Source organism: Chaetodon trifascialis, chromosome 21, assembly GCF_039877785.1.
Source record: "Chaetodon trifascialis isolate fChaTrf1 chromosome 21, fChaTrf1.hap1, whole genome shotgun sequence".
NCBI classification, from domain to species: Eukaryota; Metazoa; Chordata; class Actinopteri; order Chaetodontiformes; family Chaetodontidae; genus Chaetodon; species Chaetodon trifascialis.
The window spans coordinates 13,606,767-13,618,341 of record NC_092076.1 but is presented as its reverse complement, the minus strand read 5'-3'; the positions used below and the strand labels follow the sequence as shown (position 1 = coordinate 13,618,341).

Sequence of the window (11,575 nt, the reverse complement as noted above, 5' to 3'; positions counted from 1 at the left end):
CAGTTTTACAAAAACCTTCAAAAGCTTTCAATCACAAACATTGTCTATTTCATTTTTCCAAGTTTTTTTTTTTTTTTGTCCTTTTTGTTTAAGTCTTGAATTTTCTGAGAGATAAAGTAGCCCACCAGCTTCGCTCTCCTTTCCACCTCCGTCTTTTCCAGATCCTGGGCCTCAACCAGCGATGGAAACAGTCTTCAAAAGAGAATGAAAAATGAATTATTAATTGGCCTGGGATAGAGATTAGGAGATTAGGATAGAGATAGGTCAGATTAAGTTAATCTGACTTAAATGTTTTATACAGTGTTATAAAGGTTTAAAGGAACTTTATACAATATCTATTCACTGCTAGTGGTCTCCATTCAATATTAGTTTTACACCAAAACAAACCTGCGTGTTGGCCACACCTCCCCTTTCCCTGGGCACTCCACCTGCCTCACCCCCCTATTTTTAGCAACTCTGCTTAATAGCGGTGCCATGTTTGCTTTGAGAGGAATTTTAGGCTCAGGTGGAACAATATTGGAACCAGTTACTGAAAGATATGCAATATTAAATAAATGAGTAATTGAATGAGACAGATAACTACCTTGGCGACCAGGCCTGATGCTGCATCTAATAAATGACAATGTGATGTAATTTCAAGTCAAAAACGTCTCTTTGTCTCCTCCCAGGATGCGCGGTGTATCAGAATCTCAGTCACAACATGATATAACAACATTTATGTGATTAGTGAACAGCTTATGACATTAGCTGAGCTACTCATCTGTCTGTAATGTTAGCTGGGTCTGGGTTAAATATAAAAATGCACTCAGCTGCCCCTCACTTGCAGTGGCATTTTAAAAAAAGAGGTGGGGCCAACGGTTTTGAAGGTAGGGGGTTCACACGAACTAACATGAATGCGCGGCCGTCTCGGCTACCAAAACAAAGAAACTGAGAAGCTCCATAACAACACACAGATGGCATGTGATGTCACTCTCCATGCTAGATGTCAATACTCCACTAGTTCTTTACAGAGCAAAATAAGTTTTTCCTTTCCTGAAAAGGGCAACACTTGTGTCCCAGGGTAAAAAATACCCCTCAATAAAGATTGTAATATAAATATTATGTATTAATGTGTAATTCCAAAATTTTTACATACATATCAAATATTAATTCTGTTTCAAAATTTTAACCCCTTAAATGCCAGCTTTTGTGATTAGAACTTGATTTTTATTTCAAACAAAAACACAAAAAGTGAATTATTTTCTATTCCTGTGTGTCTTTGTGTGTCTCTGTTCCTCTGTTCCTCTGCGTGTCTCTGTTCCTCTTTGTCTCTATTCCCCTGTTTCTCTGTTCCTCTGTGTGTCTCTGTTCCCCTATGTGTCTATGTGTCTCAGTGTGTCTCTGTTCCTCTCTGTGTCTCTGTTCCTCTGTGTGTCTGTCTGTCTCAGTGTGTCTGTTCCTCTGTGTCTGTTCCTCTGTGTGTCTGTTCCTCTGTGTGTCTGTTCCTCTGTGTGTCTGTGTGTCTCTGTTCCTCTGCGTGTCTGTTCCTCTGGGTGTCTCTATTCCCCTGTGTCCCTGTCCCTCTGTGTCTGTTCCTCTGTGTGTCTGTTCCTTTGTGTGTTTGTTACTCTGTGTGTATCTGTTCATTCTCTATTCAAACAGTGTTTAAAGACCAGGGGTCATTGTCACATTGAAAGCATACCAGATAAACACTTTACCTTTCATGTAAATATGCTAGCATTCTAACATATCAAACTAAAGATGGTGATCATGCTGAACATCTCACCTGATAAACATCATGTTAGCATGCAGACGTTAGCATTTAGCTCACAGCACTGCTGTGCCTGAGTGCAGCCTCACAGAGCTGCTAGCATGGCTGTAGACTCCGTCAACTTTAAGGTGTGTGATGAATTGCTTAAATCAATTATAAAAATCATTGCTAATTAATTTTCAGTTGATTGACAATACAATTAATCAAATAACTGTCTCAACGTTAGATGTGTTGACAGCAGTAGCTCGTATTTTTTATCTGATACATGATGTCCTGTCCTTTGTTATTTTGTCCTGATCTTGGATCAGTTCGCAAGCCATATTGGTCAAACAAAGAGGTCAGGATTGAAATACCTGGCCTCATGATTGGCTGGCTTCGGCTTTCCATTGGTCAAATACGAGCTCAGCGGACACTGCATCTTCAACTCCCATTCCTGTTCATGGAAAAAACAAGATCCGTTACACCGTGACGAACTGAAAAAACTGGATTCTGAATTGGAAAAATAAAGTACTTGATGAGCACGTGATGAGGACGAGGCCTTCATCAGGTGCGGCTTACCAAGGGATTTGAACACGGTTGTCTTCTCTCTGTGAGCAGGTTTTGTCCCATTAATAACATCTCCAAGCTCTGCGAACACCTCAGCCTGAAAACAAGAGATCCACAACCATATTTTTTTTCTGCACATCTGCAAAGGGAACCAGTAACACACACCTCAGCCGTCTTTTCGAGGCAGAAAGCACAATGACAGACTGACCCCAGAGAGGATGACGTCACCGGACTCGGCCATCGCTCCCTCCCTGCTGTCAGCGTACACCACCGCCTCCTTCATCAACACGTCGTCCAGCTCCCGCCAGTTTGGCCTGCAAGCTCCCACTGCTACTCAGCAACAGGAGGGAAACAGTGGGAAATGTTCATGGTGACGTAGTTAACTCTACTTTTTTCACTTCCCTTCTTCCCCACAGAAGATCTAAACAATCAGCACAGCTTCAAAGTGGACACCCAAGATTAGTTTCACCGATTCGGTATCTAACCAAATGTGACCCAAAGTCTTTTCTCTGAGTACGAAACACTTCACTTTCTGTCTTATTTATAAGATGCAGACCTAAAATTCTCCCCTATTTCCTTTTTTTATTTTGTGTTATTGTTTCTTCTCACCTGCGACGTGGGCTCCCGGTTTGACCCACTGACCAAAGAGCACTGGCTCTGTACATCTGGTTACTGTCACTATGGCGTCCGCTCCCCTCACCGCCTCCTCCACTGACGCACAGACTGTCACCGGACCACTGACGGACTGGCAGAAGCTCTCCGCTCGCTGTCTTCTGTGGCTCCACACACGTACCTGTGGTGAGGATCCGGAGGAAAAGTACAATCACACTCACAAAGCTAATTTTAACAGTCATCAATGTAATCAATCTGCATTGATTTCAGCGACAAAGCTGAAAAAAAATGTGCAAATATTCACATTTAAGAAGCTTCAATCAGAGAATTTTGACTGTTTTTTCTCGAAATACTGCTCAAACTGATTAATCTATTGTCAATATAGTTGCAGATTAATTCAACAGCTGACAACTCATCCATCAGTTGTTGGAGTTCTATTATTTTGTGGACAGTCTCTTTGTCCTGTCCCTCTTTGTCTGTCCAATTGGACCATTTTTTACACTACAATATGCTACATTCTGTGCATACAGTAACAGTGTACGCCCTTTAGCATACTGACAACTGTATGTTGCGTTGGGAAACACTGAGTCACAAACATGTGAATCCCCACTGCACACTTGTGTTGCTATTCACACATTTACAAGACCTGTTTGTAACTGTACCTCTCTGAATGAAAACATCTCTGTGAAGACATTGTAATGACTCAGGGCCTGTCTGCCGGACCCCAAGATGGCCAGCACCTCTGCATCAGGACGCATGAGCAGCTGCGTGACAAAAACACACCAGGACAGACCCAAGAGTGTCAAAGGTAGAACAACAGAGCAGGATCAGACAACAGGTAGCATGAGCAATGGAACAGTACCTTAGCAGAGATGGCTGAGACTGCAGCTGTCCTCATGCCTGTGATCACCTCTCCATCCATAACCTGCAGGTCAGCTCAGACACGTCATGACTGGCCTATCTAGACTGGTTGACTTACCCCTAAAGCAGGGGTGGGCAACCTGTTCCACAAAGGGCCGCTGTGACTGCAGGTCTTCTTTCCAACCAAGCAAGAGCTCACAGTTTGACCAATCAGCTGTCTGAAGAGTGAGATCAGTTGATTGAATGAGTCAAGTCTGGTGTGCTGCTGCTTGGTTGAAAAGAAGACCTGCAGCTACAGCGGCCACCTGTGGAACAGGTTTCCCACCGCTGCCCTAAAGCCAATAACCTGAGTGTTTTACTGTCAGAGTAATTTATGCATCCATCAGTTTTACTCACAGCCTTTACATTCCCGTACTCCGGGTCCAGCAGCACCACTGTGGCTTGCACAGCAGGCAAGGTTGAATTATCCTCCCTCTTGTAGAAACACACGAACTTTGTGCACAGGACTCCGGCGTTCTCCATGTACGTAGGCATCAAGCCCAGAAAGCTGCAAAAGTAACCGAGCGTCACCAACCAGCCGTAACAACAGACTGTTAATGTTTCATGTGTCCAGGCCTACCCGTTGTGTTTCTGCAGGGGCACCGTGGAGCGCACAGGCTGGATCACCTCTGCGCTGTCCCGGCTGGAGAACTTCCCCAAAGCCGCCTCCAGACGAGGGACCAGCTCTCTGTAATGCAGCAGGCGCTTAACGGCATGCTCCCATATGATCACAGGAGGCCCAGCCATCGCAGCTTCTGCTTCTGCGCTTCAGGCGAGTGAGAGTTGGTTGTTTTGCTCCGAAGTCCGACAGCGTGTTCGTGTAGCGTTCAAGAGCCGTGAGGGCTTTTGGAACTCTATGACGAGGTGAAGGCGGAGACGTGGGGGGCGTTTCTTTTACAATATAATCCAGTGTTAAATGTTAAATCAGTAGTTTAACCAAGCAATCTTTCAAAAGCAAAGATTTCGGAAGGATATAAAAAAAATTAATATAATTGCTCATCGCACAACTTCATTTTTCATCTTTCCTACCCCCGCTGAAAAAAACAGCTTAATTCCAGCTGGTCTCCTACTCTTGCTGGTATAGCTGGTCTAAAGTGTGTTTTGGCCACACTTAAACTGGCCAAGCTGGAGGGACCATCTTAAGCTGATGTTTTAGCTGCTTTATACTGGTTTAAGGTGGTATACTACCTTGTTTGAATAAAATATATGATGGTGAATTTCAGCCAGTTTCAAAGAGCACGAGATATCTAAAAAAGGTATGCATTAACAAAATCCATTAAATAATGAGGAAGTTGAGTGTCAGTTTCATATTTACTGCAAACAATAACATATCAACATTTATGAGGTAATTTCATCATAACACTTAGAACACTGGAACAATTAACTGAATCAGACGGTTGGTTGAACTGGTCATGAAAATGTACCTAAATGAAGGCTATTTAAAGTCTATTTGTAAACATAAACAAAATAAAATAACACATTAAGTGAACTGAAGCAGAAAAACTTTATTTAAATAAATGAATAATCCAGTTTTACAAAAACCTTCAAAAGCTTTCAATCACAAACATTGTCTATTTCATTTTTCCAAGTTTTTTTTTTTTTTTTTGTCCTTTTTGTTTAAGTCTTGAATTTTCTGAGAGATAAAGTAGCCCACCAGCTTCGCTCTCCTTTCCACCTCCGTCTTTTCCAGATCCTGGGCCTCAACCAGCGATGGAAACAGTCTTCAAAAGAGAATGAAAAATGAATTATTAATTGGCCTGGGATAGAGATTAGGAGATTAGGATAGAGATAGGTCAGATTAAGTTAATCTGACTTAAATGTTTTATACAGTGTTATAAAGGTTTAAAGGAACTTTATACAATATCTATTCACTGCTAGTGGTCTCCATTCAATATTAGTTTTACACCAAAACAAACCTGCGTGTTGGCCACACCTCCCCTTTCCCTGGGCACTCCACCTGCCTCACCCCCCTATTTTTAGCAACTCTGCTTAATAGCGGTGCCATGTTTGCTTTGAGAGGAATTTTAGGCTCAGGTGGAACAATATTGGAACCAGTTACTGAAAGATATGCAATATTAAATAAATGAGTAATTGAATGAGACAGATAACTACCTTGGCGACCAGGCCTGATGCTGCATCTAATAAATGACAATGTGATGTAATTTCAAGTCAAAAACGTCTCTTTGTCTCCTCCCAGGATGCGCGGTGTATCAGAATCTCAGTCACAACATGATATAACAACATTTATGTGATTAGTGAACAGCTTATGACATTAGCTGAGCTACTCATCTGTCTGTAATGTTAGCTGGGTCTGGGTTAAATATAAAAATGCACTCAGCTGCCCCTCACTTGCAGTGGCATTTTAAAAAAAGAGGTGGGGCCAACGGTTTTGAAGGTAGGGGGTTCACACGAACTAACATGAATGCGCGGCCGTCTCGGCTACCAAAACAAAGAAACTGAAAAGCTCCATAACAACACACAGATGGCATGTGATGTCACTCTCCATGCTAGATGTCAATACTCCACTAGTTCTTTACAGAGCAAAATAAGTTTTTCCTTTCCTGAAAAGGGCAACACTTGTGTCCCAGGGTAAAAAATACCCCTCAATAAAGATTGTAATATAAATATTATGTATTAATGTGTAATTCCAAAATTTTTACATACATATCAAATATTAATTCTGTTTCAAAATTTTAACCCCTTAAATGCCAGCTTTTGTGATTAGAACTTGATTTTTATTTCAAACAAAAACACAAAAAGTGAATTATTTTCTATTCCTGTGTGTCTTTGTGTGTCTCTGTTCCTCTGTTCCTCTGCGTGTCTCTGTTCCTCTTTGTCTCTATTCCCCTGTTTCTCTGTTCCTCTGTGTGTCTCTGTTCCCCTATGTGTCTATGTGTCTCAGTGTGTCTCTGTTCCTCTCTGTGTCTCTGTTCCTCTGTGTGTCTGTCTGTCTCAGTGTGTCTGTTCCTCTGTGTCTGTTCCTCTGTGTGTCTGTTCCTCTGTGTGTCTGTGTGTCTCTGTTCCTCTGCGTGTCTGTTCCTCTGTGTGTCTGTTCCTCTGTGTGTCTGTTCCTCTGTGTGTCTGTGTGTCTCTGTTCCTCTGCGTGTCTGTTCCTCTGGGTGTCTCTATTCCCCTGTGTCCCTGTCCCTCTGTGTCTGTTCCTCTGTGTGTCTGTTCCTTTGTGTGTTTGTTACTCTGTGTGTATCTGTTCATTCTCTATTCAAACAGTGTTTAAAGACCAGGGGTCATTGTCACATTGAAAGCATACCAGATAAACACTTTACCTTTCATGTAAATATGCTAGCATTCTAACATATCAAACTAAAGATGGTGATCATGCTGAACATCTCACCTGATAAACATCATGTTAGCATGCAGACGTTAGCATTTAGCTCACAGCACTGCTGTGCCTGAGTGCAGCCTCACAGAGCTGCTAGCATGGCTGTAGACTCCGTCAACTTTAAGGTGTGTGATGAATTGCTTAAATCAATTATAAAAATCATTGCTAATTAATTTTCAGTTGATTGACAATACAATTAATCAAATAACTGTCTCAACGTTAGATGTGTTGACAGCAGTAGCTCGTATTTTTTATCTGATACATGATGTCCTGTCCTTTGTTATTTTGTCCTGATCTTGGATCAGTTCGCAAGCCATATTGGTCAAACAAAGAGGTCAGGATTGAAATACCTGGCCTCATGATTGGCTGGCTTCGGCTTTCCATTGGTCAAATACGAGCTCAGCGGACACTGCATCTTCAACTCCCATTCCTGTTCATGGAAAAAACAAGATCCGTTACACCGTGACGAACTGAAAAAACTGGATTCTGAATTGGAAAAATAAAGTACTTGATGAGCACGTGATGAGGACGAGGCCTTCATCAGGTGCGGCTTACCAAGGGATTTGAACACGGTTGTCTTCTCTCTGTGAGCAGGTTTTGTCCCATTAATAACATCTCCAAGCTCTGCGAACACCTCAGCCTGAAAACAAGAGATCCACAACCATATTTTTTTTCTGCACATCTGCAAAGGGAACCAGTAACACACACCTCAGCCGTCTTTTCGAGGCAGAAAGCACAATGACAGACTGACCCCAGAGAGGATGACGTCACCGGACTCGGCCATCGCTCCCTCCCTGCTGTCAGCGTACACCACCGCCTCCTTCATCAACACGTCGTCCAGCTCCCGCCAGTTTGGCCTGCAAGCTCCCACTGCTACTCAGCAACAGGAGGGAAACAGTGGGAAATGTTCATGGTGACGTAGTTAACTCTACTTTTTTCACTTCCCTTCTTCCCCACAGAAGATCTAAACAATCAGCACAGCTTCAAAGTGGACACCCAAGATTAGTTTCACCGATTCGGTATCTAACCAAATGTGACCCAAAGTCTTTTCTCTGAGTAAGAAACACTTCACTTTCTGTCTTATTTATAAGATGCAGACCTAAAATTCTCCCCTATTTCCTTTTTTTATTTTGTGTTATTGTTTCTTCTCACCTGCGACGTGGGCTCCCGGTTTGACCCACTGACCAAAGAGCACTGGCTCTGTACATCTGGTTACTGTCACTATGGCGTCCGCTCCCCTCACCGCCTCCTCCACTGACGCACAGACTGTCACCGGACCACTGACGGACTGGCAGAAGCTCTCCGCTCGCTGTCTTCTGTGGCTCCACACACGTACCTGTGGTGAGGATCCGGAGGAAAAGTACAATCACACTCACAAAGCTAATTTTAACAGTCATCAATGTAATCAATCCGCATTGATTTCAGCGACAAAGCTGAAAAAAAATGTGCAAATATTCACATTTAAGAAGCTTCAATCAGAGAATTTTGACTGTTTTTTCTCGAAATACTGCTCAAACTGATTAATCTATTGTCAATATAGTTGCAGATTAATTCAACAGCTGACAACTCATCCATCAGTTGTTGGAGTTCTATTATTTTGTGGACAGTCTCTTTGTCCTGTCCCTCTTTGTCTGTCCAATTGGACCATTTTTTACACTACAATATGCTACATTCTGTGCATACAGTAACAGTGTACACCCTTTAGCATACTGACAACTGTATGTTGCGTTGGGAAACACTGAGTCACAAACATGTGAATCCCCACTGCACACTTGTGTTGCTATTCACACATTTACAAGACCTGTTTGTAACTGTACCTCTCTGAATGAAAACATCTCTGTGAAGACATTGTAATGACTCAGGGCCTGTCTGCCGGACCCCAAGATGGCCAGCACCTCTGCATCAGGACGCATGAGCAGCTGCGTGACAAAAACACACCAGGACAGACCCAAGAGTGTCAAAGGTAGAACAACAGAGCAGGATCAGACAACAGGTAGCATGAGCAATGGAACAGTACCTTAGCAGAGATGGCTGAGACTGCAGCTGTCCTCATGCCTGTGATCACCTCTCCATCCATAACCTGCAGGTCAGCTCAGACACGTCATGACTGGCCTATCTAGACTGGTTGACTTACCCCTAAAGCAGGGGTGGGCAACCTGTTCCACAAAGGGCCGCTGTGACTGCAGGTCTTCTTTCCAACCAAGCAAGAGCTCACAGTTTGACCAATCAGCTGTCTGAAGAGTGAGATCAGTTGATTGAATGAGTCAAGTCTGGTGTGCTGCTGCTTGGTTGAAAAGAAGACCTGCAGCTACAGCGGCCACCTGTGGAACAGGTTTCCCACCGCTGCCCTAAAGCCAATAACCTGAGTGTTTTACTGTCAGAGTAATTTATGCATCCATCAGTTTTACTCACAGCCTTTACATTCCCGTACTCCGGGTCCAGCAGCACCACTGTGGCTTGCACAGCAGGCAAGGTTGAATTATCCTCCCTCTTGTAGAAACACACGAACTTTGTGCACAGGACTCCGGCGTTCTCCATGTACGTAGGCATCAAGCCCAGAAAGCTGCAAAAGTAACCGAGCGTCACCAACCAGCCGTAACAACAGACTGTTAATGTTTCATGTGTCCAGGCCTACCCGTTGTGTTTCTGCAGGGGCACCGTGGAGCGCACAGGCTGGATCACCTCTGCGCTGTCCCGGCTGGAGAACTTCCCCAAAGCCGCCTCCAGACGAGGGACCAGCTCTCTGTAATGCAGCAGGCGCTTAACGGCATGCTCCCATATGATCACAGGAGGCCCAGCCATCGCAGCTTCTGCTTCTGCGCTTCAGACGAGTGAGAGTTGGTTGTTTTGCTCCGAAGTCCGACAGCGTGTCCGTGTTGCGTTCAAGAGCCGTGAGGGCTTTTGGAACTCTATGACGAGGTGAAGGCGGAGACGTGGGGGGCGTTTCTTTTACAATATAATCCAGTGCTAAATGTTAAACCAGTAGTTTAACCAAGCAATCTTTCAAAAGTAAAGATTTCGGAAGGATATAAAAAAAATTAATATAATTGCTCATCGCAAAACTTCATTTTTCATCTTTCCTACCCCCGCTGAAAAAAACAGCTTAATTCCAGCTGGTCTCCTACTCTTGCTGGTATAGCTGGTCTAAAGTGTGTTTTGGCCACACTTAAACTGGCCAAGCTGGAGGGACCATCTTAAGCTGATGTTTTAGCTGCTTTATACTGGTTTAAGGTGGTATACTACCTTGTTTGAATAAAATATATGATGGTGAATTTCAGCCAGTTTCAAAGAGCACGAGATATCTAAAAAAGGTATGCATTAACAAAATCCATTAAATAATGAGGAAGTTGAGTGTCAGTTTCATATTTACTGCAAACAATAACATATCAACATTTATGAGGTAATTTCATCATAACACTTAGAACACTGGAACAATTAACTGAATCAGACGGTTGGTTGAACTGGTCATGAAAATGTACCTAAATGAAGGCTATTTAAAGTCTATTTGTAAACATAAACAAAATAAAATAACACATTAAGTGAACTGAAGCAGAAAAACTTTATTTAAATAAATGAATAATCCAGTTTTACAAAAACCTTCAAAAGCTTTCAATCACAAACATTGTCTATTTCATTTTTCCAAGTTTTTTTTTTTTTGTCCTTTTTGTTTAAGTCTTGAATTTTCTGAGAGATAAAGTAGCCCACCAGCTTCGCTCTCCTTTCCACCTCCGTCTTTTCCAGATCCTGGGCCTCAACCAGCGATGGAAACAGTCTTCAAAAGAGGATGAAAAATGAATTATTAATTGGCCTGGGATAGAGATTAGGAGATTAGGATAGAGATAGGTCAGATTAAGTTAATCTGACTTAAATGTTTTATACAGTGTTATAAAGGTTTAAAGGAACTTTATACAATATCTATTCACTGCTAGTGGTCTCCATTCAATATTAGTTTTACACCAAAACAAACCTGCGTGTTGGCCACACCTCCCCTTTCCCTGGGCACTCCACCTGCCTCACCCCCCTATTTTTAGCAACTCTGCTTAATAGCGGTGCCATGTTTGCTTTGAGAGGAATTTTAGGCTCAGGTGGAACAATATTGGAACCAGTTACTGAAAGATATGCAATATTAAATAAATGAGTAATTGAATGAGACAGATAACTACCTTGGCGACCAGGCCTGATGCTGCATCTAATAAATGACAATGTGATGTAATTTCAAGTCAAAAACGTCTCTTTGTCTCCTCCCAGGATGCGCGGTGTATCAGAATCTCAGTCACAACATGATATAACAACATTTATGTGATTAGTGAACAGCTTATGACATTAGCTGAGCTACTCATCTGTCTGTAATGTTAGCTGGGTCTGGGTTAAATATAAAAATGCACTCAGCTGCCCCTCACTTGCAGTGGCATTTTAAAAAAAGAGGT

At 42.7% G+C, this 11,575-nt stretch overlaps 2 protein-coding genes across 3 annotated transcripts; both read right to left on the bottom strand.

The window, feature by feature from the left end:
- Window positions 1–1,666: 1,666 nt before the first annotated feature.
- Window positions 1,667–4,593, bottom strand: LOC139349747 (ketimine reductase mu-crystallin-like). Its single transcript, XM_070990725.1, has 8 exons — window positions 4,389–4,593; window positions 4,166–4,316; window positions 3,771–3,833; window positions 3,571–3,672; window positions 2,906–3,089; window positions 2,505–2,626; window positions 2,309–2,393; window positions 1,667–2,183 (listed from the first exon to the last, which is right to left on the bottom strand). The coding sequence occupies exons 1-8, from the start codon at window positions 4,553–4,555 to the stop codon at window positions 2,110–2,112; spliced, it is 948 nt and encodes a 315-aa protein (XP_070846826.1). The 5' UTR covers window positions 4,556–4,593; the 3' UTR covers window positions 1,667–2,109.
- Window positions 4,594–5,294: 701 nt separating this feature from the next.
- LOC139349736 (ketimine reductase mu-crystallin-like) lies at window positions 5,295–10,023 on the bottom strand. 2 transcript variants are annotated; one of them, XM_070990709.1, is made up of 9 exons: window positions 9,784–10,023; window positions 9,561–9,711; window positions 9,166–9,228; window positions 8,966–9,067; window positions 8,301–8,484; window positions 7,900–8,021; window positions 7,704–7,788; window positions 7,499–7,578; window positions 5,295–5,529 (listed from the first exon to the last, which is right to left on the bottom strand). In XM_070990709.1, exons 1-8 carry the CDS (start codon window positions 9,948–9,950, stop codon window positions 7,505–7,507), a joined length of 948 nt encoding a protein of 315 aa, XP_070846810.1. In that variant the 5' UTR covers window positions 9,951–10,023; the 3' UTR covers window positions 5,295–5,529; window positions 7,499–7,504. The 2 variants fall into 2 exon arrangements, with proteins under 2 accessions (XP_070846810.1, XP_070846811.1); XM_070990710.1 differs by lacking the exon at window positions 5,295–5,529 and having other exon boundaries at window positions 7,424–7,578; window positions 9,784–9,963.
- Between the last annotated feature and the right edge of the window lie 1,552 nt (window positions 10,024–11,575).

Coding starts and splice junctions, on each gene's coding strand:
- LOC139349747 (XM_070990725.1), bottom strand. CDS start 4,555: ATGGCTGGGCCTCCTGTGATCATATGGGAGCATGCCGTTAAGCGCCTG. Junction 3,673..3,770: donor TCTCAGCCATCTCTGCTAAG/GTACTGTTCCAT, acceptor TTTGTCACGCAG/CTGCTCATGCGTCCTGATGC. Junction 2,627..2,905: donor ACCGGGAGCCCACGTCGCAG/GTGAGAAGAAAC, acceptor GTTGCTGAGTAG/CAGTGGGAGCTTGCAGGCCA.
- LOC139349736 (XM_070990709.1), bottom strand. CDS start 9,950: ATGGCTGGGCCTCCTGTGATCATATGGGAGCATGCCGTTAAGCGCCTG. Junction 9,068..9,165: donor TCTCAGCCATCTCTGCTAAG/GTACTGTTCCAT, acceptor TTTGTCACGCAG/CTGCTCATGCGTCCTGATGC. Junction 8,485..8,965: donor AGATGTTTTCATTCAGAGAG/GTACAGTTACAA, acceptor TCCTCACCACAG/GTACGTGTGTGGAGCCACAG.